The sequence below is a fragment of the Sus scrofa genome, chromosome 14 (genome assembly GCF_054392235.1).
Source record: "Sus scrofa isolate SSC_HxYL_T2T_F1_AM1 chromosome 14, Sscrofa_HxYL_maternal_Yorkshire_Landrace_v2.0, whole genome shotgun sequence".
Taxonomy (NCBI): domain Eukaryota; kingdom Metazoa; phylum Chordata; class Mammalia; order Artiodactyla; family Suidae; genus Sus; species Sus scrofa.
Window position 1 is genome coordinate 104590569 of NC_139396.1, and position 25986 is coordinate 104616554.

The window sequence follows — 25986 nt, forward strand, 5'->3', positions numbered from 1 at the left end:
GCTGACTTTGTAAGAGTGGCTGGGTGTGCCTGGGGCTGGTGTATGGTGAGGGTGGCCTGAGTACCTGGGATGTGCAGGCTGGTTCTGGGCCAAGAGGGGTGCTGCTGTGGAAGGAGGTGGGTGACAGCTCCTTCAGTAGCCTGTGGCCCACAACAGCACAGCTTCCACAGGGAGGCTGAGCAAGGTGGCCCCGCAGCCTGCCTTTGCCTCCATCTCTGGAGGCGTGGTTTGGATGGCATCCTTGTGTACAGATGAGAACGTGCACTAAAGATTCAGGGCTGCCCCAAGTTTGCCAGGGAGGGAGCTGTAGAGCCAGGGAGGCAGACCTGTGATGGAACCTTCGGTCCAGGTGGCTCACTGTCCGGTTGCTGGGTTGATGGCCCTCTTGGAGAAGGCACACTGGGTTGGGATCTGCCTGCCTGGCCTCTTCCCCACAGCAATGCCAGATCTCAGCTGCATCTGTGACCTACACCACAGCTCACGGCAACGCCAGATCCTTAACTGACTGAGCGAGGCCAGGGATCAAACCTGCAACCTCATGGTTCCTAGTTGGATTCGTTAACCACTGAGCCATGACGGGAACTCCACAATTTTATTTCACAAATTTTCTGGGAGTAGTTGAGTTCATGTGGATGAGAGTGCCTGGTAAACTTGAAAGGTGGTATCGACTGCCCACCTACCGACTACTCACTAGCCTTGTGGCCTTCGGTGAGTTGCTTAACCTCTTTAAGTCTTTTGTAAAATCAGGATAAAAAACACTACCAACATGGGATTTTTTTCAAGGATTAAGTGAGATGAGGTGGGTAAAGCATTTTAACAGAGGTCTAGATTACTTGGTAGGCAACCTCACATCCCACCCCCTGCCAAATGACTGTTTATACAGTCACTGAGATTTTATCCATAGCTACCAGTCCCCACCAGGCTGAGCTGCCTGGGTTGCATGAAAACAGCTCAAGCTGCCAGCCAGGCTGAAATAAAAAGACCCACTTCCTTGTCCTTTTAGGAACAAGGTTTTGAGGCCTGTGGGGAGCTTCAGCAGGTATTTGGAGTTCAAGGTCTGTTTCCTCTCTGAGTTGTGGCGGGGGTGGGGGTTGGTGGCGGAGGAAGAGGGGCTGTCTCGTGCCTGGATTGTGGATCCTGCTAGAAACCAGCGCAGCCGGAGAAGCTGCTCCTGGAGCCCCCAGCAGAAGCAGAGTGGCTCCCACCTGCCAAGGGGGCCAGTCTATCTGCAGAGACGGTGAGGGCGGCTGGCAGAGGGCCACTGCCTGCCTTCCAGGGCTCCAAGACGGATGATCTGTGGGGAGAATGGGATTAGAGGAGCTTGGACTGGGAAGAAGAAAGGGCCTGGAACCAGGCCTTGTAGGACATGGCGTGCCCTGAAAACAATAATGATGTTTGGATGGTTGTGGGTGGGGGGAGGCTAGAGTGGTCCTGGGAGGGGTTGGACCCCACCTGGTCCCACTGCTGGTAAAGAGAACAGAGGCTCAGGCCCAAGGCCTCAGAGTGAGGGGCTGAGTCCAAGGGAGGGGCCTGGAGCAGACCTGAAGCCAAGGCCGGGAGGCCGTCCATCTCTGACAAATGAGGATGTCCACTGCTAAGGCAGGACAGCCTCAGCAGGAGTGGAGCCAGGGTGTGTGTGTGTGTGCGCGCACGCACACGTGTAGAACATTCATGGGGTTCCACTGTGCTAACCTGGGCCCTCAGGAGAAAATCTTTGTGTCTAGAACAATGTGGGCTTTATTTAGGCCCCATTTATTTAGGTCCCAAAGTTAGGAGGATGCTAGGAAACATGGCCTCAGTTGCAGGTCTGTTCTAAGGCCACATGAGCCCAGTGGTGTCACCTCTGCTCTGACTGGTGGTAGCACCTTCTGGGCCATGCTGTCCCTTCTCCTGCCCTCACGGCCCAGCCATATCAGTCTCCCCGTGCCTTTGCAGGGAGCCCAGGGGTGCAGGCCTTGTTTGTAGGTGATTCTTTGGGCCCAAGCAGTCATTCGCTCTGTTAGCTGTGGATGGGAGGGAAGATTGTGGGGCTTTTTCAGTTCTGGATCTGTTTTTGTTTTGTCCTATTTTTAAAAATCAGCACAGCTGTGGTCCTCTATGCAAAGAATTGGAGTGGCCTCTGGGAGGGACTCTCAACCCAGTCCCTGGAGACATGTAGACCAGGCTGGATACCTCCTGTTGGGGGTGATATGGATAGGGCTGGGGTTGGGGTGGGGATTGTGCTGCAGGGACCAAGGCAAGGCTTCCCATTCCTGACAGGCAGTGGTCTTTCCTGTGCCCTTTGTTAGCGATCATTTTTCAAAAGAACCAAAACCAAAACCAGTACAAAACCAGCATCTCTCATCTAAAGATTACATATGCATATGTCAAAGATTTTAACTCATTAAATGACAAAAAAATTTTAAAAAGGAGGTCCCGTTGTGGCTCAGCAGAAACACCCAGCTAGGATCCATGAGGATGCAGGTTGGATCCCTGGCCCATGAACTTCCACATGCCATGGGTGTGGCAAAATAAAATAAAACAATAAAGTAAAATAAAATATAAAATAAAATAATGCAGGAAAGGAATCCAAAGGAGCCAGTCTCTCATGTGAAAAGTGGAGCTGGGGTGGCAGGAGTTAGGGTGTCTCTGATGCGCCCTCGGTAAGGGTTAGCCACTGAGAGAGGCGTTCTGGGGCCACTGGCTGCCCTCTCAGTTGGGAACAAATGGCTCAGGCCAAATGCTGCCTGGGTGTCAGCAAAGCTGCTTTAGACCATGTCCCTGTCAGCTCCCACAGACACGCCAAACTTGTCTTCTCTTCTTCAACCTCAAATCCCTACCTGCTCCTTCATGTCTCACCCATCTCAGCTGAGTGGACTGCCACCCACCCAGTGGTCAAATTCAGGAGTGTGGGTATCACCTGGGCTCTAAGGATGACATCCGCTCCTCCTTCATCAACAGAACATCAGGTCATCTCTTCTAAAAGTTAAACCTCTCCTCTGACCGAGAGGTCCTTAATGCTCTGCTCCATGGAAACACCATCATGACAGATTTCCGTGTCACTCTCCCCTTTTTCTCCTGAATGATTCCTGGGATGACTCTGGTGTGCAGTGTGTGCATTTGAATCTCTTTTCAAACATAACTGCACTTTAAAGTGAGCTTAGGGAGTTCTTGCTGTAGTGCAGTGGAAATGAATCCAACTAGGAACCATGAGGTGGTGGGTCCAATCCCTGGCCTTGCTCAGTGGGTTGAGGATCCGGCGTTGCTGTGAGCTGTGGTGTAGTTTGCAGATGTGGCTGGGATCCTGTGTGGCTGTACCTGTGGAGTAGGCCAGCAGCTGTAGCTCCAATTCCACCCCTAGCCCGGGAACTTCCATACGCTACGGGTGCGGCCCTAAAAAGCTAAATAAATAAATAAAATAAATGAATAAATAAATAAATAAAATAAAGTGAGCTTAGCTCCCTTCTCTGTGATTCGCAAGGCCAGTCTTGGAAACTGCAGGGGGCAGGGATCTTTGTAGGAGTCTCAGATAAAAGAGAATCTGTAAGATGGTCTAAGAAACTGGGGTGTGGGGCCCAGTTTTTTTTTTTTTTTCTTTTTCTTTTTGTCTTTTTAGGGCTGCATTGGCAATATATGGAAGTTCCCAGGCTTAGGGGTCAAATCGGAGCTGCAGCTTCTGGCCTACACCACAGCCACAGCAACGCCAGATCCGGGCCATGTCTGCCATCTACACCACAGCTCACCCCAAAGCCCGATCCTTAACCCACTGAATGAGGCCAGGGATTGAGCCCCTGCCTTCATGGATGTTAGTCGGATTTGTTATCACTGAGCCACAGCAGGAACTCCTGACTTTATTCTTTAAAGCGGGAGTCTGGGGACACAGAATTAGCTACAAACACCTACCAACTCCCAATATATTGATTCACCGTTAGTGAGGAACCAGGTCGCATATTAAGGAGCAAGAAACAACAGTCATTGTCACCTACTGAGAGCCTGGCCCTACATAATTCACCTCATCCGTTTAAAGCTGACAAAAAGCCTGGGCAGCGCCCTGATTTCTTGAGAAGCTCTGCCGGGAAGTTCAGGCCTGGCTGGCTGCAACCCTGGGCTCTGTAAACATAAACATGTGTGTCTGTGCTGTTGTCTTTCTGTTTACAAATGTCAGCCTGGGTGTCCTCACTCTGTAAACGTACTAGGATTCCAGCAATTCGTGGTAGGGAAAGCCCCAAACCTGCTCATGAACTCTGCTTGCTAACCCACATGCCTCTGACTCCTGTGGCCGCTTAGTGGTCCTTTTTATGTCCCTCCTCTTTCCTGGCAGAACTGGATAAAGTTCACTTTTTTCTCCCCCTTTCCTAAATAAGAAATCTCACAGCAAGTGTTTTGGGAGTTAAATCATTCTGATGAAGATTTGCGGCAGGGTGGTCCATAGTCCCGGGTGTATGGCTATTTCCCTGCTTCTTCCCCTGCCATCTCTGGGCTCAGGAAACCTGATTTTCAGTCCCATGTTATATGGAGCAACTTGGCTCACCCCAGCTTGGCCTCCCAAATGGACGTATCCCAACCTAGCAAGGTTTTCAGAAGTTCATGGGCCTTTCCTTTTAATAGGACAATAGGGGGATAAGATACTCTTTTTCCTGATTCATAAAATTGGGACCATACTACACATGCTTTCCCCCCTAGTAATACATCATGAGTACCCGTTTATGCCAAAAGATGTTCTCAGCATCAATTCTAATGGCGGTATAGCATTTCATCCTATAGACATGCCATGATTTATTAATCTAAACCCCTTTTATTTTATTTTATTTTATTTATTTTATCTTATTTTTGCTTTTTAGGGGCACACCCACAATATGTGGAGGTTCCCAGGCTAGGGGTCAAATCAGAGCTACAGATGCTGGCCTACACCACAGCCACAGCCACAGCCACACAGGATCCCAGCCTGTGGATCTTTGACCTACACCACAGCTCAGGGCAATGCTGGATCCTTAACCCACTGAGCGAGGCCAGGGATCAAACCTGCAACCTTGTGATTCCTAGTCGGATTCATTTCTGCTGCGCCACGACAGGAACTCCTCTAAACCCAAAGGTCACTGAAATTTCCATGATTATGACTCATGATGCAGTAATTATTCTTATGTATGCCACAGAGCCTCCAAGGTCGCGACCACGGAGGGCTCTCCAGGCAGAATCACAGGTAAGAGCTCTGTTGACTGAACAAATATCCATCCTTTCTCCCGTATTAACTGTCATTTTGATCACAAACTAAATAATTATGTATGTATTTGGACCTGTCTCACTTCAATCTACCTGTTTTTGTGTCAGAATTGAAATGTTTGTTTTATGAGTCTGAATACTGGTGATACAGAGTTCAATACCCCTCAGTATTTTCTAGGCCATTCTCATCTGTTCATTCTTTCAGCTAATTTGGGAATCATTTTATCAAGTCTCTCCCCCATGTCCCAATTAAATTTCAGGCTTGAAATTGTATTAAATGCATGGATTCTTTGAGACTGTATTAATTATGTGTTGCTGCATAACACATTACCCCGAAGTTTAGCAGCTTGAAACTACACACATATTTTGCACACCCTTTTTGAGGGTCAGGAATCTAGGAACACCTTGGTTAGGTGTTTCTGGCTAAGGAACTCTCACAAGGTCATGGTAAAACTGCTGGCTGGGCTGCAATTTCACCAGACCAGCTCCTCTGCCAACCCCACTCATGAAACTGTTGGCAAAATACTTCAGCTCCTGGACATGTGTATTTCATGACATGGTCTCTCCAGAGTAAAAAGAGAGAGAGGGAAAGAGAGAGGGAGAAAGGGAGGGGGAAGCAGACATGTCTTTACTAAACTGATCTCCAAAGTGACACATCATCGCTTTTGGCGTATCCTATTGATCACACAGACTAACCCTGACATGTGTGAGAGAGGCCACACAAGGTCATGAATACCAGGAGGCAGAGATGTTTGGGAACCACCTTAGAGGCTAACACAGAGGTGGACTGAACACATTACAATATTAGGTCTTTCTTTTTGTTTTCTTTTTCTTAGGGCTGCATCTGCAGTATATGGAATTTCCCAGGCTAGGGGCTGAATCGGAGTTATAGCTGCTAGCCTATACCACAGCCACAGTAACACGGGATCTGAGCCTCATCTTCGACCTACACTACAGCTCGCAGCGATGCTGGATCCCCAACCCACTGAGCAAGGCCAGGGATTGAACCCACATCCTTATGGATACTAGTCAGATTCGTTTCTGCTGTGCCATAATGGGAACTCCATATTCGGTCTTTCTGATGGTGAAGGTGGTGTGACCCTGTACCAACTTAAATCCTAGGTTTGTGCTCAGTGAGGATTTTTCACTTTTCTTCATATAGGTCCCTGCAGTGTTTGTTAAATTTATTTCTAGTGTTTCCTGTCTGGTTTCCATTGTGAACAGGATCTCTTTCACAGCGTATTTGCTAAGTAGTTGTTGCTCATACAGGGACACTATTGATTTTTATGGCCATGATTTTTCAGTGGAGCTTAACTGGTGACAAAGCAGAAATACCCCTGGCCTTGCATTGAGCCCTTGGATCACAAAACTGAGACCAAGTAAGATCCTAAATGTGCTCTTGGGACCAACTTCCCCAAGTGCTTATGTACCAGAGAGATGGGGGCAATGTAGGAGGGCCTTCCTGCCGCCCATTGTTATGTGTTGGCTGTGCTCTGGGCTGCCCGAAGCCAAGAGGATGGGGTTCTCTGGCCAACACTTGACCCTACCTTTGAGGGAGCCTTGTGGTCAGGGCATGAAAGGACAGCCAGAGCAGGTGGCTGGTTGCTGGGCCAGTCTACCTAATGCCCCACAGCCTTAACCCATCTGCCCAGGGCTTCCAGGTGCAGGGCTCCAGCAACCTTTCTCCAGAGTCCTGTTCTGGATGCCTCCCAGCATCTACACAACCTCTAATCAGTTCCAGTAAGAATGATCCTTCATCTGTACCCTTTTCCAGTAGCTATTTATCTAGCATCTGGTGCCTGCCAAGCAGTATTCTTGGCACTGAGGACATCAGTGAAGCACCTGCCCTTGTGGTGCTTGTCATCTCATAGGGAGAGACAGACAAAAGCACACAAATTGTGAAATGGTATTTTACAAAGTAAGTAATACAGGAAGAAACAGAGCAGAATGGAGGGGGGTGGATAAGGAATATAGAAGAGTAAAAAGTCTGAGCGAAGACTTGAAGGAGGTGAGTTAACTACCTGGGAATAGACAGTATAAGGGAGAGAACAAGAATGGGAGTGGAGTTAAGACTCCATTACAGTGGGTTAAGAATCCAATTGCAGGAGTTCCCGCCATGGGTCTATGGTTAACAAATCCGACTAGGAACCATGAGGTTGCCGGTTCGATCCTTGGCCTCGATTAGTGGGTTAAGCATCTGCCGTGAGCTGTGGTGTAGGTCGAAAACACAGCTTGGATCAGATGTGGCTGTGGCTGAGGTGTAGGCCAGCAACTGTAGCTCTGATTGGACCCCTCACCTGGTAACCTCCATATGCTGCGGATGTGGCCCAAGAAAAGACAAAAAAAAAAAAGAAAAGAAAAGAATCCGAATGCAGTGGCTTGGGTTGCTTTGGCAGTGCAGGTTCTATCCCTGGCCCAGTGCAGTAGATTAAAGGATTTGGCATTGCTGTACTTGTGGCCCAGGTTCAATCTCTGGTCCAGGCTGTGGGTATGGCCATTTAAAAAAAAAAAAGAAAAGAAAAAGAAAAAAGAAAGAGAGTGGTGGTGCCAGGGGCTATCTGAAGGAGTGGGAGGGAGGCAGATTACTGTGGGCCTTGGGCTTTGAGTAAAATGGGAGCCACTACAGGGTTTTCAGCAGAGGAATTACATGATTTAAGTTTTAAAACAATTTTAGAGGAAGCAGATAATTGATAGAAGGCTCTGGGATCAAGAAATGTCCCCCAGTTCTGCCCTCTTGGTCCCCACTGGCAATGCCGGTACAGTCCTTATCACCTCTCTCCTAGATTTTGGCCAAAGTCTGCTGGCTTGTCCCTCAACCTCCTGTTCTCTGTCTCTGAGAAATGCCTCCAAGCCCTTCTCCAGTTTAGTAACCTCTGGCCACAAGAATGGTTTATCCCTGCCAAAATTCTAGCCTTCCTGACTAGGGAGGTCTGGCCTTTTAAAATTTATTTCTTTTTAGGGCAGCACTTGTGACACATGGAAGTTCTCAGGCTAGGGGGTGAATTGGAGCTGCAGCTGCTGGCCTATGCCAAGGGAGGCCTGGCTTTGTCTGCATGTCCCTCTCTGGGGGCAGGTGTCAGTGTGGACAAGGCGGTGCATGTGGGTCCTGGCTTCACCAGCACTGACTTCCAGAAGCCAATTTTTGGGGGTCACATTTCAGAGCTTCTGAAATACATTTAATTTCTGTCATATGAATTATATATATCTTACCCATTGTAGAAGCAATACAGAATTGTCTAAAGTGGGCTCCCTCCCTCTTCCAAGAAGAAAGCAACAAACCATGTGTTTGTTTTCCACATTATGTTTTCCTTTGTCTATACAAAAATAATCCAACATAGAATTTAAAGAACGGATTACACTGTGCCCAAAATTCTGCATGTCACCTCTTCATTTTTCTGCCATGGACATTTTCCCTGGTCAAGAAGACAGATGGACTCCATATTCTCTGCGACATGCGTTACTGTTCCTCACCGTGTGCCCCTCCCCGGCAGGGACATTCAGGTGGTTTCCAGTCACTTGCGTAATAACATCGCCAGCACATACCTCTGCCCCCAGAAGGAACTGTGTTAGCATGCAAAGTTAAACATAGCACATAGGCTAATGTGAAAAATGAAAGCAAAATAAAACCAGTTGGATGGTGGCAGAAAACCATGTCCGAAAACACCGCCAGCTTACTCGCCTCATCTGCAGTAGCCAAGCGCTGCCTTAACCGGAACCTCTGCGGGCTCCTTTTCTCTGCGTGCCCCTGCCCCGGGGTCAGGGCCCTGGAGGGCCGTCGTGTCCCCGCCGCATGGCCTCGGGGGAGGGAACGGGTCCTCCTGCACCCGATCTCCGCGAGTCCAGGCTCGCGTGGCTACTGCGCGGCTCCCTGAGCCCTGATCGCCCACTTGCAGGAGTTCCGCCTACCATTGGCCGCCAGGGGGCGCCCCATGCCAGGCTGAGTGACCTCCTCTGTCCCAGGAGAGAGAAGGCCCCGCAGACGCCAGGCCAGAGGTGGCGCCGGGCGGGGCGGGGCAGCTCCCAGAAGCGCCAGCCCGAGCGCTTCTTCCCGGAAATTGGATTCCGCCCGCGCGCCGGCTACGCTCGGCGTTCAGCCTCTCTGCCCCCCTGACCTGGGATTGCCCAGGAGCTCTCCGCCCGCCGCGGCACAAACCCGGGCGTTAGTGGAGTCGTTCCCATCCGGCCGCCACCCGCCCTCTCTGGATGACACCATCACTGCTCAACCAGAGGACTCGTCTTCACTGCCTATCCCCGCGGCTCCGTATTGTGCTCTCTCCGCCCTCTTTTTGTTGCATCTGTGGAACTCAAAGGGAGAAGCTGCCAGCGGGAGGCTAGAACCCTTCGTGCCTTCCCCTCCTTGTCTCCTCTCTGGACGCTGAGCTCCCACCTAGTATCAGGGCCAGAAAGATAGCCCTTCCCGGAGGGAGGGCAGGAGGAGGTTCCCACAGTCCGGGTCAAGGAAACTGAGGGAACCAGGATGCTGAGTGGCGGGAGTTGCTGAAAGGTCTGGGGTGGGGAGGAGAGAGAAGAGGGCAGGTGGGGGTCTCTGCGTGGAGGCTCTAAGGTCTGGGTCACATGGGGACAAGCCAGTCAGACCTGGGGGAGGGACAGCCTGGTCCTCCGCACTGCTTTTTGACCCCATGGGCTTAAAGGTCACTGGACCCGCTTAATCCTTACTGTCTTGCGTCAACCTTGAAGAGGGAGAAGGGGGCCATTCACACCTTGGTTCCATCACTCCTGGGTGCTTGATCCACCTTTAGTCCTTGTGGGGAGGGAAGGGGACATGAAGGTCACCAGCCCAGCCAGGCCACAGTTTGTTTCTTTTCTCCTGGTATGGCTACAAGCCATCAAAAGAGTCATAATATTTGAAAATTGGATGGAGTTGCAGGGTGGCAGTGGACCGGGTATCCATTAGCAAGTCACTTACCTTCTCTGAACCCCAGTTTCCTTGTCTGAGCAGGAGGGCAGCTGGGAGTAGCTCTGAGCACCTGTTAGAGCAGGCTTTGGGTCTCAGCATGAGTAGCACCTACCCATCCACATGGCCAAAGAGATGTGGGTTCCTTCCGAGCAGAAAGCACCACCCCACTCTGTCCAGGGTGCTTCACGTTCAGGGCATGGAGGGGACAGAGTAGACACACTTGCCTTTGTTGTTTGAGGTGCTCTCCGGATACTTCTGATAACCAAGACTGACCCCAAATGGAGGGTTCATCTGCCAGCGCAGCTTTAGAACCTCATCATAGGGAAGAGGGAGAGGATGCCTGCTTCCTTCGTGTCCTTGAATTTCATGATCAAGCCCCTTTACTGTCCCTACTGATTCCATTTTGTTTTCTTCCTTGGCTATAACACAGAGAGCAGGAAAGCTCTTTTCTCCTCCAAGGCAAGTATAGAAGCATTACTGCAATAGCCCAAGGTCCTGGAAAAGAGGAAGTTTGGCAATGATGGAGCAGGTAGAGTGTGAGGCCAAGCAGCTTGGAAGCTCCTGGCTGTTTGACGTTGGCTCACAAGGGGTGGAATTAATAAGCAAAGCTGCCTCCTCCTCCTCTTACCTGCAGAGGAGAGATCAGTTCCCAGTTGGCCGGGGCAGTGTCATCGATACAGCTGGTGTCATCGTTACCTTCCACTAACAGATCACTTGACACCTGCCGGGCAAGGCTGAACCTGGGCATTGCCTTGTGGAGCTGGAGGCTTTGGCCCTCCCATTGTCCCAGAGCCCAAGGGAGGTCAAGACACAGGCTCTGCTGGGATGTGATGATTGGTGACCCAACAGAAGGACTAGACTGTGCTCAGTGCCGGATCCCTGTTGCAGATCCCAGCTGCTTCTGCTTCCTGGTCCCTCTTCTGTCCTGGGTGGAAGAGATGAGTTCACTGCTGGCTGGGAGCTGAAGTAGTGATGCTGCTGTGTGGAGAAGGGGCTCTGGGAGTGGCCCTGGCATGAGGAGCTGGGGTGAGGAGTGGCCTGGGGTGTCCCACCTGGTGTGTGCCTCCCAAGTGGCGTGATGCTGCAGCAGATCCTGCATGATATGTACATCGACCCTGAGCTGCTTGCCGAGCTCAGTGATGTGCAGAAGCACATCCTTTTCTACAAAATGCGAGAGGAGCAGCTGAGACGCTGGAGGGAGCGCGAGGCTTGGGAAGCCCTGGCAGAGGTTGAAGGTCTTCGCCCCCCCAAGGCCAAGCGAGGTATGTGGCAAAGGACTGAGCCCTGGCTTCCCAGGAGGTGGAAAAGTTGTTAATGTCATACTGTGTTCTTCTTTAAAATGGGCACTGGTGGGATGAGGGCCGGGGCCTGCACCCTTTGTTCTCTGAGCATCTTGTCCCTTTAGCCTGGTCTGACCAGGTCTGTAGGGCTCCAAGGCTGCAGAGGGGGCTGCCTGGGGAGCCCAGTGACATTGGGGCATGGGGACTTGCTTTGTCGTGTTGTGGGAGGGAAGACATCATTGAGATTTCAGATTGTGGGTGACTGCCTGGTATGGGAGAGGCCATGTTCTTGACCCTCACCAGTGGTTCTGGTCAGAGGGCCAGGGTGCAGCAAAGACATGCAGCTCCTGCCTCCCTTGTGTGTGGGGGGCACAGCTCTTCTCAGTCAGGCCAGCATGGTGCCCTATGCTCCTTGTACCTGTCCTCTTGAGAGAGGATGCTTTGGGTTGTGCTGGATCCCTGTTGGGCATTTGGAGAGAGGGGGTCAGGGAATGTTCTGCACTAAGAGTGATCAACCCCAGTGACAGTAGCAATCACAGACAAGAAGCAAGGTGTCAACCTATGTTTCAGGGCGTTACTATGCAGTGATGTGCCAGTCAGGACCATGGACTGGGGCACCTGTGAGTGAAAGTGCACCTGGAGCAGTCAAGCTGCTGAGCTTGGTGCAGGACCTCAAGATCCTTCTGGGGAGGACATTTTATGTGGCTGCTGTCCTTTACAGTTTGCAAAGCCCGTTCATCTTCGCTCTTGTTCTCTCCCCACAACCTTCCTCTTGGCTTCCATGCTGTTCCCTAGAGTCATGTGTAGACTTGATCTGTTTTTAAGTTTTCAGTCCAGGACAAAGTCCTGATTCTGGGCTGACATACAGACTCCCTTGGTGACCCAGCTCCTCTCTCAACTCCAGGCTTACTGTTGGTCCCTGCCCCATGTCACAGGCCACACCCGCACCCATCTGGATGTCTTGCTCTAGCCTCTGTCTTTATACGTGTAGTTTAGTTCTTCTGCCTTCATCCTCCTGATGAACTCCTTTAGCTCTAAGCGCTGCCTCTTGCCGTTTCTTGGGATGCTCCTGGCACTGGGAAGTACTTGCTCCTCCGTGGCTCCTTGGTGTGTAGGACCCATCCCTGCCCTAGTGCTTGCTACACTCTCAGTATCATCCATCGTCTGCTTGCCTGGCTCTCCCAGGGGACTCAGAGCCACTGGAGTGAGAGCCCATCCTCCATTCTGTCTTCCATCCTTGGGTCTGGCATAGAGCTGGCACAGAGCGTGAAATCCCCATTTTGAACAAAACCCAGCGGGACTCCTGGGGGTAGAGCCATGACTTGGCTGTGTGGTTGGTGCCAAGGCTGGGGCTGCACTGGCAGCTGCATCACTACTGGAGAAAAAGACAAACTGCCTTTCCTGCCCCACCGGCCTGAGCCCTGGGGCCTCAGGGTGTCTCTCCCATGGCTCTTCTGGAAGGAAGACAGATGCCTCAAACTTTAACTGCAAAAATATTTTTACGGCGGTTTGTCACGCATTGACATCTACATTTTCGTATATAAATTATATATTAAACTCATTTGGGTTTCTGGTGTGGAAGACTCTTTTCTCTTTTCCAGATAATTAATTTTCTGATTTATAAAAAATGGAGAAGAGGAGGAAGCACACTGAGGAATGTGTGTGTTCCAGGTCAGGATCCTGCTCAGATCTCAGCTCTTTGCTTCAGTCCTGCTGTAGAGCCATCTGGGCAGACCTCAGCGAGGCTCTGGGGGCAGGGGGCTCAGCTCCAGGGGCTGGAGAGCTTCTTATTGTGTGACCGGAGTCCACAGAGCCTGGTTTGCGTCCTGGGATCGTGATGAAGCCTTGCAACACCTCCCTATCTGGTCTGTGGCCTTTCATATTTACCATGTGCCTGCCCTCACTGAATGCCCCCATAGCCCTGTGACTCCATCTCAGATGAGGAAGCCATGGCTCACTTGATACATCCATTCAAGTCACCTAGATGCTACAAGTGGAGACAGGAGGAGACAGGACACACGTCCTGTGACTTTGACCTTGTCCAGTGACTGATGGTTTTCTCTTCATTCACTTTTTTGTGTGTGTGTGTGTGTGTCTTTTTAGGGCTGCACCTATGGCATATGGAAATTCCTAGGCCAGGGGTCGAATTGGAGCTCTAGTCACTGGCCTATGCCACAGCCACAGGAATGCCAGAGCCAAGCCTCATCTGCGACCTACACCACAGCTCATGGCAACGCTGGATCCTTAACCCACGGAGCGAGGCCAGGGATCGAACCCGAATTCTCATGGATGCTAGTCAGATTTGTTTCCGCTGAGCATGATGGGACCTCCTATTCATTCACTTCTGAGCTCTGGACTTCAGTGGAGGACCTGTGCACACGTTCATTTGTTCATTCTTTCACTCATTTATTCCCTTAGGCATCATGACTAAGCACCAACCTTGGTGAATTGGACAGAACTTTGGCCCTTGAGTCAGTGAGCAGACAGATCAGATCCCAGGGAGCATACTGAATGGAGTGCCAGGATCAAGGCCTGTTGCAAGGAAGCCATGTGGTGGCTTAGGGAAGGGTCTGTTGGGTGTGCCAGTCCCTTGGCATTCCTGAGCACAACTTACTCAGTCCTGGTCAGCCTGGAATGACATGGCACCTCTTCCTGCCCATCTCTCCAGTCCTGCTTGTCCCCTGAGACCTTCCTCCTCTCTTCTGAGGACACCTCCCAGCCCCTTGCAGGCCTGACCTCACTGTCCCCAGGGCTCAGGCAGGGCAAGGTGTACCCTGTCCCTGAGAACCTCTCTGCTCTCCAGTTGTACCTGCAGAGAGAAGGCGGAAACACTGATGATACAGTGTTTAAAGTGGATTATTACGGAAACTTGGGTGTATTTTTGTTTGTTTGTTTCTTTGTTTCCACTTTATTTTTCACCGAGGAGCTTCTGGTGTTCTGCCCTGTTGTGGAAGACACAGACCCTCAGCTTCTGTTGTTTTCCCATCTGTCGTCATGTTTGCCATTTGTCACTTTTCTGACAAAATTTGATGTCTGACAGGAATTGGTGTTGTTGGGACTCTGGGAAGGCGTGTTATCACATTGCAGACCCGGTAGATTTAAGCCGGGCCCTCCAGCATTACTGTGACCTTTGCAATCGCTTCCTCTTTCACCACCACGGGGACCCACGCCCATTTAGGAGCTTCGGCCTTCACACCCCCTGGCCCCTGCTGTGCTTGCCCAGTTATCCCAGTTTCTTGAGGCTGGAGCTGGGTGAGACACAGGACACAGGACATATGTGTTCCCACTGCTGTCGTAACCCAGGAAGCTTCCCCTCCTGGTCTTGACACTTCTGCCCTGATTAGTAGTTTCACTCAATGTCAAACTGGTTCCTCCCTGACCATCTCCTTGTCCATCCTGACATCCTTTGCCCGGGAGCCAGACCTCTCTTCCACTCTCTGTCCTACTTCCTCCTTTAACTTGGCTGATGTTGGCCACACGGCAAACCAAACCTGCAGCCTCAGGGAGGTGCCTTATTTTCAGCTGCTTGGCCAGCCCTGTGCTTACCCCAACCAGCCTATGGAAGGCTCTAAGTCCAGAGACCAGCCTCCACCACCTCCATTCCCTACAGCTGGGGTCAAGAGGCAGCTCCCACCTGTTAGGCCAGCCTGTCTCTGCCAGCCCTGCCTGCGCCACCCCCACAAGCAGCCCTGACCTGAGGCTGGAGGGAGATACCCTATCAAGCAACCTGTATCTCAGCTCTTGGCCATACCTACTGTGCATCTGCCCCCAACTTGGTGCCCAGGTAGGCCTGGTCCATACCTGGATGAAAGCTGTGTGCCATGGTCCTTCTCACTGGGTATCTGCCTTCTCTCGTTTTCCTGGGAGCCATCCAGTAACCACAGCAACCTCGCCTGTTGGACTTGGGCCCTCCTTAGCCGCCATGTGTTCCCTTTCCAGGCATGGGAACCTGTACTTACTTGTCACATTCCTGATGTACCCATGTACTCAGTGGTCCCCTGCCTCATGCTCATGCCCTATGACCTTCCTCTGAGGAGCAGCTAAAGTGCCTTTTAATACACTAATTAGCTTGTGCATCTCCCTGGCTCAGTGGCTTCTGTTGCATTCAAAGAAACACAAATGATTGGGAGTTCCCTGGTGGTCTAGTGGTTAGGATTCAGTGCTTTCACAGCTACAGCCTGGGCTCAGTACCTGTTCTGGGAATTGAAATCCCACACCAAGCTACTTCTTGCCTGCTCCCACAGATAGAAAAAAAAAAAAAAAAGGTTAAGAAAGAAAAGAAAAAAGAAATACAAATGCTTTTGCAGGCCTCTGCCACTTTCCAACCTAATTTCCTAACTTCCACCCATTTTACGTCCTTCTGCATGGACTGTTCCCAAAACCTTGTAAGGCTGGGTGTTATCCCTTATTCATTTCTCAGTTAAATGTTGAGCTTTTCAGTGACCACTGACTCTCAAGGAGCGCCCCCCCAAGCTCTCTTTCAACCCCTGCCTGACTTCCTTCAAAGCACTTAGCACATACAGAAGTATCTTTTTAAAAAACAATTGTGGTAGAATACACACAACATAAAATTTAACCATTTTATCTATCTATCTATCTATCTATCTATCTATCTATCTATCTATCTATCTATCTAGTCTTTTTAGGACTGCACCCATGGCATATGGAAGTTCTTAGGCTAGGGGTCAAATCGGAGATATAGCCGCTGGCCTATGCCACAGCCACAGCAACACCAGATCTGAGCTGCGTCTGTCACGTACACCACAGCTCATGGCAACGCTGGATCCTTAACCGACTGAGCGAGACCAGGGATTGAAACTGCATGCACAGGGATACGAGGTCGGGTTCATTACTGCTGAGCCACAATGGAAACTCCCATAATCATTTTAAAGTGTGCAATTTGTACAGTCAAAATGTGCAACCACTGCCTCTCTGATTTCCATCATCACAAAACAAAAGCGGCCACTCCCCACCCTCCTTCCCCAGCAACCACTGATCTACTTTCTGTCTCTGTGGATTTGCCTTCATCTTTTTAAAAAATGTATCTGTTGTGTGTTTACGGTCTGTCTCCTCCATTAGCTGAGAGTGCTGTGAGACGGTGGCTGTGGCTGCGTGATCTCCATCCCAGCATCTGGAACGAGGCCCAGGGATGTGTTTGGGGGTGGCTTTGGGGGGGCAGCTGCTAAGATCCTTGCATGTGTGGTGTGTCAGAGGGACCTGACTGAAGAGACAGGTATTAAAGGATTTCTCTTCTGAGTAAAAAGCTGTGAGCTGTGCAGTAGGACCCCTCCTCTAGACCTTAAAAATCTTCAGTAAAAGTCTAAAAATCTCAACATACCTGTGTTTTGGGATATGCTGTAGAAGCTGAAATACAATCTATAATATATATATAATGGCAATTCTGTCACATTTTCACTCATGAGTCATTTCCTTTTTATTTCCTGTTTTAGGATTCAGACTTAGATTTTAGTTTGACCAATGCTATGTTTTTTTCTTTGCATTGGCTTAGTGTACATCTCCCTATATCTTTTGATGCTATTTTGTTTTAAGGGAGTCTATCAAAAAAATGTATATTAACTAGCATATGTTATTTTATTTTATTTTATTTTATTTGTCTTTTTGCTATTTCTTTGGGCCGCTCTCGCGGCATATGGAGGTTCCCAGGCTAGGGGTCAAATCGGAGCTGTAGCCACTGGCCTACGCCAGAGCCACAGCAACGCGGGATCCGAGCCACGTCTGCAACCTACACCACAGCTCACGGCAACGCCGGATCCTTAACCCACTGAGCAAGGACAGGGATCGAACCCGCAACCTCATGGTTCCTAGTCAGATTCGTTAACCACTGCGCCATGACGGGAACTCCGCGTATGTTATTTTAAAACTTACTTAAAAAATATACTTGAATCCAGATTCTGTATCTTTATCAGGAATGAAACATTATCTACTAAAGATGAGAAACTTAAGGATATTTTGATATCCCTCCCCACCCTCCCCATGACTTCGTTGGTATAATGAAGAATTTTAGATCGATTTTGTTTACTGATTCATCTTTCAAGACATTTTTTATGCCCGTAGTAGTTTCATAATCAGACCATAATAACAATAAGTATTTGGATACTAACTCCATTTTGCACTACTTGCTCCCCACATTTTTTCTCTAAGGGGAAAGTGGTAAATATTCTTTTTTTTTTTCTTTGTATGGCTACACCTGTAGCATATGGAAGTTCCTGGACTAGGGGTCAAATCAGAGCTGCAGCTGCTGGCCTACACCACAGACATGGCAGCACTGGATCCTTAACCCACTGTGTGAGGCCAGGAATCGAACCTGCCTCCTCAGAGAGATTGTGTTGGGTTCTTAACCCACTGAGCTACAACAGAAACTCCTGAAAATGGTAAATATTCTCTTGCCCCTTGGCCCCCTTGTACAAGTGATTTGGCTAACCCAGCCGCACACTCCTCACTGTTAGGATTCTCAGCACATCACACAGAAGTCATTAAACATCAAAGGAAATCCACCTTTGAAGCTGTCTCCTGCCCTGTCCCTGTTCTTGCTGTCATATTGTTATGGGACACTACTGACCCTGGCATGCTAATTTTCTTCAACTTCCTTTTCCTTCCTTCCTCCCTTTCTTTCTTTTGCTTTTTAGGGCCACACCCCCACCTTATGGAAGTTCCTAGGCTAGGGGTTGAATCAGAGCTGCAGCTGCCGGCCTACACCACAGCCACAGCAACTCGGGGTCCGAGAGGCGTCTACAACCTACACCGCAGCTCACGGCAATGCCGGATCCTTAACCCACTGAGCAGGGCCAGGGATCGAACCTGCATCCTCATGGATCCTGGATCCTAGTTGGGTTCGTTACCACCAAGCCACGACAGGAACTCCTCAACTTCTTTTTTAATAGTTTTGACAGTTTCCCAGTGGATCCACTCAGGGAGTGATGACTGTGTAGGAATATTGGGGGATCAGGGACGAGGATGCCGTGGGTTTCTGGATTGAAGCCCTTTGGAGCTGTTGCTCATGGCCCCTTTTCTGGGCACTGGGGGCAGTGTTTCTGGAACAGTGCCATGGGGGGAGGGGCTGGGGAGGCCACTGACAGACTCCCTCCCAATTTCTCACAGTAGTGCCCCATTCCTTTTGCTAAGAAAATATTTCCTGTCCATGTGCAAATATTCAAAGAACAATTCTGTAGGGAGGGAGAATGTTTGATTTTTTTCAGAGAATATATGTGATGGGGAGAGAAAAGGAAGAGTTTGGCAGTGGGGGAGGGTGTCCAGAGTCCTGTGCAAGGTAGACAAGAGGTAGAAAGTCCCCTATGCCAAGATAATTGGTAAGTTGCTGCTGAGTGTGGGTCTGAGGGACCATGAAGGCAGCAGATGAGCAGTGGGGCTGCTGTACGCTTCCCCATGGGAGCCCTGAAGTGAGGCAAGAGGAACATCGTAAGTGTATCTGTGCTGACACTGGGCTGTCCAGCTGATTCTAGAGAGATGTCCTAGCATCTGACCCCTGCAGATAGGCACTGAAGCTCTACGGGTATATGAGGGGGGCAAAGACCTTGCCAGACTTTTCCAGACTTCCATATCCAAAGGGATGTGCCATCAGCTCTTTTCCTAAGGGCTCAAGGGTGGCAAATGACAATGTCATAGATCACTTCTCCACCTTTTGGTGGGGTTGATGCTATTTTCAACATGCCTCTGGGATGGTGGAATGGAACCAAGCCCCCTGGATTTTCATCTTGGTTCCACTGGGGTGACTTTGGAGCATTACCTGTGCAATGGGAATAACAACCCTTTCCACCAGTTGTTGGGAGAGTTCAAAAAGCTTCAACAAGTGGGAAAGTGTCCACTGTCACATGGGGCGTGGAAGAGCCAAGCTACCTCCACCTTCTTCCTTTTCTCACCCCAACCCCCATCTGCCTCTGCTGGCAGGTGCCCTTGCAGTTTGTTCAGCCTCTTCTGAAGCGATCCCAACAGACCCAGGCTATGGGACCAGCTCCATCATTGCTTGGCCATCCTCGGCTTTTCTGGAGTCTCAGGGATGAGAGTGTGGGTGGGACCTTCCTGTGTCTGTAAAATCATTACTCCTTGTGTGGCTTTACTTTTTACGGTAAATTGGAGGAAATTCGGTTATTTCAGTAAAAGGAGACTCTTGGCATCTTTCTCCTCACAGTTGTTACCATGGGAAATGACATATTCCAGGTGATTAAAGACCAATGCAGAAAAAGCAAAAACAAGCAGAATGATAGAAATAGCAAAAGAAGGGAGTTCCCTTGTGGTATAGCAGGTTATGGATCCAGTGTTGTCACTGAGGTGGCCTGAGTTGCTGCTCTGGGCATGGGTTTGAATCCTGGTCTAGGACTTCCATATGCTGTGAGTGAGGGAAAAACAAGACACAACAAGGGGAAAAAAAAAAAAAAAAAAGAAACTAGAGATAAATATGACCAGTCTTAAATAATCTTCTTAATAAAAGATACCACACTGAGTTTTAAAAAGAACAAAACAGCAGATAAGTTTGAAAAAAATATTTGCAATGTATATAACAGGCAGAGGACTTGTAAACAGAGAACATATAGAAGCTCTTTAAATCAATTAGCAAAAGACAAAAGAAATAGAAAAATGGGGAAAAGACACGAACAAGCCAGCCATTCACTGGAGTGAAATTTTCAGTCATGAGGACCATGTGGAAAGGTATTCAACCTCACTAGTAAAGCACATCATTGCAAATGAAAGCAGTAATACTGGCAAACGTTAAAGTCGTCTCATAGTAATAATGATGAAGATTTAGGGAAAGAGCTTCTCTCTTATGTGGCTGAGGAGGGTCATATAAAGAGGGACAGGGTTTCTGCAGATTCTGGAGGAGCTTGGGTCCATGGGGATGAGGCAGATAAAGACTGGCTCTTCTGTCCACCCCCCCCCACCCCCCGCCCCACTCTCCACCCCGGCCCTGATCCTCCAGCTATCTCCCGAATGCTGCCAGAAGCCCGTGGGCTGTTTGAATTTTGCTCAGCTCTGGATGGAGGGAGGACCCTCTCCTGCCTGCTGCATGGCCCCAGCTGGGGGAGGCTGGGCTGAGCTACCCCAGGCATAGTCCCCCCGCCCTTGCTTCATGTCGGCCACCTCCTCCTTCCCAGCTGTCCACCTGACTGCTTCCCCTTCCACCTGGAGGCCAGCAGGGACAGTTTCTGAGAAAGGCCAGCAGCTGGTTATCTCCTGATTGCCTGTAACCTGACCCAGGTCTCAGCTCTCCTCCCAAGGGCTGGGCTGAAGGAGCAGGTTGCTGGTGGCTGCCTGCCCCTTTGTTATCTCTGCCAGGGGCTAGCATTACTGCTTTCCAGGTTTTTCTCACATAAAAATCAGCAAAGCTTCCCAGGATTCTTCCATTTGGAACCAGATTTTGCATTTGACTTTGGGGTTTAAATTCTTTGGGTGCATTTCCACACCAGTTTCCCCAATGTTCTTTCAAAATGATGGGACTTTGGGCCCTACGGAGCATTTATTTTTATTCTGTCATTTCATAGATGTGCTTATTGTCTGGCCACCATGGTTGGAGTCTTAATACAGATCATAAATGATTTCAAACATTTATAATTGTTAACTTTTAAAAAAATGGCTGAGAATATGATCTATCTTGTTGAAAGTTTTCTGCTGTAGTTGGCAGCGTTCTATAAATGTCAATTAGGCTAAGTTTGTTGATATATTGTTTAGATCTCTATACCCTAATTTTCCCCCCTACTTATCCTATAAATTACCAGAAGACCTTTTTTGGTTGTTGTCAAAGACAGCTTTATTGAGGTAAAAGTCATCCACTTAGTGTATGCAAGCCATCCATTTAAGGTGTACAACTAAATGGTTTTTAGTATATTCACTGGGATATGCAACCATTACCACAGTCATTTTTAGAGTGTTTTCATGGTCTTAAGAAAACCCATTCACTTTAACTATTACCTCCCAGATCTTCTCTCCCTGCCCCAGCCCTTAGCAACCACTAATCTACTTTATATCTCTATGGATTTCCCTATTCTAGACTTTCAAATGAGTAGAATAATATAATATGTGGATTTGTTGTGACTGACTTCTTGCACTTAGGATGTTTTCATGACCCATCCATAATGTAGCATGTGTCAGCATGCCATTCTTTTTTATGGCTGAATAATATTCCACTATATAGATGTACTACATTTTTTTTTAATCCATTCATGTTTTAATGGATATTTGTTTTTTTTCTGCTTTTGACTATTATGAATAATGTTTCTATAAACATTCATTTACAAGTTTTTGTTTGGGCATATCTTTTCATTTCTCTTGGGTGTGTTCCTAGAAGTGGAATTGTGGGGTCATTTGATAATTTTATGTTTAATAATTTGAGGAATTGGCAGAATGTTTGCCAAAACAGTTGCTCCATGTTACCTTCCCACCGGCAGTGTATGAGAATTCCAGTTTTCCCACATCCTGCTATTATCTGTGTTTTTTGGTTAAATCCATCCTGGGAAGTGTGAAGAGCTGTATCATTGTGGTTTTGATTTGCATGTGGTTGAGCATCTTTCCTTATGCTTATTGGTCATCTGTATATCTTATTTGGATATAAGGATCTGTTGAGATCCTTTGCCCATTTTTTGACTGAATTGTCCTTTTATTGTTCAGTTGTAAGAATTTTTATATACTCCAGACACAAGTTCCTTATCAGATACATGATCTGTAAATATTTACTCCCACCCTTTGGGTTGCCTTTTACTTTCTTGATGGCATTTTTTGAAATACAGTGGTTTTAAATTTCAAATTTCGGAGTTCCCGTCGTGCCTCAGTGGAAATGAATCTGACTGGCATCCATGAGGGATGGGTTGAGGATCCTCAGCAGGTTGAGGATCTGGCATTGCCGTGAGCTGTGGTGTAGATTGCAGATGTGGCTCAGGTCTGGTGTTGCTGTGACTGTGGCGTAGGCCAGCGACTACAGCTCCGATTAGACCCCTAGCCTGGGAACCTCCATATGCCTCAGGTGTGGCCCTAAAAAGACAAGACAAAAAAAAAAAATTTCAAATTTTGATGACGTCCGAGTTATATTTATTTTCTTTTGTTTTTGTGCTTTTGGTGTCATATCTAAGAAACCATTGTCTCATTTAAGGTCATGAAGATTTAGGCCTATATCTATATTTTCAAATTCATTAACACAGACTAGCACATGATATTCTCTTTTAATCATTTATTGTTTTACATTGTCTTTTTTATTCTTAATGCCATATTTATTATATATACACATATACACATAATAAATATTTATACATGGCATATATGTAACATATATATAACACATGTATACATATAAATATATTTTAACATAATTTATTTTTTTCAAAGAGCAAATTTTTTTTCTTTTGGCTTTTTGGGGCCACACCCACGGCATATGGAGGTTCCCAGGCTAGGGGTCTAATCAGAGCTACAGATACCGGCCTACCCACAGCCAGTCACATTTGCGACCTACACCGCAGCCACAGCAATGCAGGATCCGAGCTGCATCTGTGACCTCCACCACAGCTCATGGCAACGCTGGATCTTTAACCCACTGAGCGAGGCCAGGGATTGAACCTACAACTTCATGGTTCCTAGTCAGATTCGTTTCTGCTGCTCCATGACACCGGAACTCCATATTTTTTTGTTCTTTTTATAATGTCTTAGATTGAAAACTTATTTTATTCATGTTATATCTTTTTTAAAACAAAGCTTTTTAAATATCTCATTAAAATGTTTAAACATATAGGCAAAATAGAAAATAATAAATAAGTACTCAAGGACCCATAATGTCTTTATTCAGTGTAAACAATAGTGCCTTCTTTGTTTTTATTTAAATACTTCATATACAGGTGAGAACCACTTTAGTGCTTTTCTAAAATTTTACTCCCTATGTCTCTCCCCGTATGCGATCCTATTATAAATTCCATGTGTATCATTCTTATATCTCTTCCATACTTTGATACATATTTTGTAAGCAACATGTTGCTTAATCATTATGTGAATGACCTTATACTACATGCAATCGGAATTTAATTTTTTAGTTCTGTGTTTTTTTTATCTCTGTGTTGTTTGAGCCTATTTTTTTTCCTATAGTGTACTGCATTATAATTTATTTATCTGCTTTCCTTTATTGGGTATTTATATTGTTTCCAATTTTTAATTTTGGGCAATGTTTTCACAGACCTCTTGTTCAGGTTTCTCTAGACACGTGTACAGGAGATTCTGTAAATTACGTACCTGAAAGTACTACTCCTTGATAATAATGTGTAGCATGTTCAACTTTACTAAATATTGCCAAAAATCTTCAAAGTGGTTGTATCCGTGCCTTCTACCCTCAACAATTTGTAAGAATCATCATTGCTCCTTAACATTTCCAAGAGTTTTCCCACCAATCTTTTTCACTCTTTCTGATCTTGTAGGAATGAAATGATAGTTCACTCTTGTTTTCCTATGCCTATCTCTAATTAGTGATGAAGTGAAGTATCTTTAATGTGTTTGTTTACTATCTATGTTTCCACTCTGGTGAAATGTCTGTTTCAATCAATAATCTGACAAGAATGTATTAAGCTGTGAGCAACAAAAAAATCCAATCACCAGGGACTTTCATAAATAGATTTTCCCCCCCAACTGACAAAAAAAATCTAGAAATAGGCAGTCTTGAGCTGGGTGAGTGACTTTGTGATATCATTAACATCTCTGGCTCTTCTTTTGTGGTCTTCAGATGGTGGCTCTGTATTTTGGGTTTTCAGGTGGTTTTTGTGCTTCTTAGTTATACATCTGTGTTCCAATCATGAAGAATAGTGGGGAAGAAAGCCTGGGAGGTGTCTGTACCAGGACAGCAAAACATTTCTCACAACTCTCTAACCACTTTCTACTTACGTTCAATGGCTATAATTTTGTCACATGGCCACCTGAAACTGAGAAAATGCGAATTTTAGGCAAACATATTGCTTTTCCTTTGGCCACATCTGCAGCATAGGGAAGTTCCCAGGCCAGGGATCGAATCAGAGCTGTGGCTTCGGTGTATGCCACAGCCACTGCGACATCTGTGCCCTATGTCAAAACTTGTGGCAGTGCTGGATTCTTAACCCACTGAGTGAGGCCAGGGATTAAACCCACGTCCTCACAGAGACAACGTTGTGTCCTTAACCTGCCGAGTGACAACAGGAACTCTTTATGTTGCTCTTTTGATGACACCTTTTTTTCCTACCAAAAACAAGGAAGCAGTGAAAGGAGGGTGGGAGGGTAACCAGTAGGTAACTAAGAGCATTTGCCCTTCTCTTCCCACCTGTAGGTTTGTTCATCATTTTCTTATTTACTTATTAGGATTCTTTGTATATTCTAGAAAAAATTTTTTCCAATCAAGATTCTGTGATAAGGGAGTTCCCATTGTGGCTCAGCGGGTTACGAACACTGCTAGTATCCTTGAGGATGTGGGTGGGTTCGATCCCTGGCCTTGCTCATGGGTTAAGGATCCCGTTTTGCCATGGTATAGGTTGCAGATGCAGCTCAGATACCATGTTGCAATGGCTGTGTCATAGGCCTGCAGCTGCAGCTCTGATTCGATCCCTAGCCTGTGAACTTTCATATGCAGCAGGTGCAGCCCTAAAAAAAAAAAAAAAAAAAAAAAAAAAGAAGTGATAAAATTAAACCCAAGTATCCTAGCAGTGATTCTCCGAGTGTAGTCCAAAGTCAAAACTATTTTCTCAGTAACACTAAGATGTTATTTGCCCATTTCACCATGTTTACACTTGCACTGCTGATGTGAAATCAAGAGTAGGTAAATCTGCTGATATCTTAGCAGCAATAGTCATTGTATTTTCTTTCTCTCTTTCCTTCCTTCCTTCCTTCCTTCCTTCCTTCCTTCCTTCCTTCCTTCCTATTTCCTTATTTCTTTTGGCCATGATGGGATCTCAGTTCCCAGACCAGGGATTGAACTCGTGTCTCAGAGCTGGAAGTGCTATGTCCTAACCACTGGACCACCAGGGAACTCTCTCATTGTTTTTTGCATCATCATGCACTCACAGTAAAATTAATGATGGTTTCACCCCTTGATTAAACAGTGTACCTCATTCGTTTTTATGACAAATGGACGGATACATAAAGCATTTCTGCTGCATACTGAAGTATGATGAGTGTTTTGAGGAAAAGCACAATATGATTTTCTGAGTTATGTGCTGAACTAGCCTCTTCATTCATAGAACACCATATTTCCTTAAAAGAAGACTGACATTTCTCAGGTTTTTTTTCCCACACTTGGGTATTTGAAAATGAATAAGGTGAATCTGTCACTTCAAAGAAAACAACTGATAGAATTTATGACAGTGATAAAATTCCGGCTTTCAAGCAAAAATTAGAAGTTTTGGAAAACGTGTATCAGCCACATTGAGCCTATTTGAGTCCCAATATGTGAAGGTTTTTCTCTGAGGTTCACAGTGATATTAACAAATATGATTTTATGATATTGTAAAATAAAATGGGTCCACATTTGGAAGATCTGCTTGACCCAGTGAACCAATATTTTCCAAAGAAAAATATTGAGTGATATTGCAAAAATCATTCATGAATAAAAGATTCATTCAAAGT

General features: G+C 47.3%; 1 protein-coding gene across 4 annotated transcripts in view; it reads left to right on the top strand.

The window, feature by feature from the left end:
- Window positions 1–25986, top strand: part of SH2D4B (SH2 domain containing 4B) — a 100750-nt gene that overhangs the window by 2532 nt on the left and 72232 nt on the right. For 3 of the 4 annotated variants that reach the window (XM_084997441.1, XM_005671149.4, XM_084997443.1), the window contains exon 1: window positions 9250–11379. In XM_084997441.1, the coding sequence (XP_084853567.1) occupies window positions 11196–11379 (184 nt within the window). In that variant the 5' untranslated portion in view covers window positions 9250–11195. Of the gene's footprint in view, window positions 1–9249; window positions 11380–25986 lie in introns of those variants that run through there. The other variant, XM_084997442.1, reaches the window with a different exon arrangement.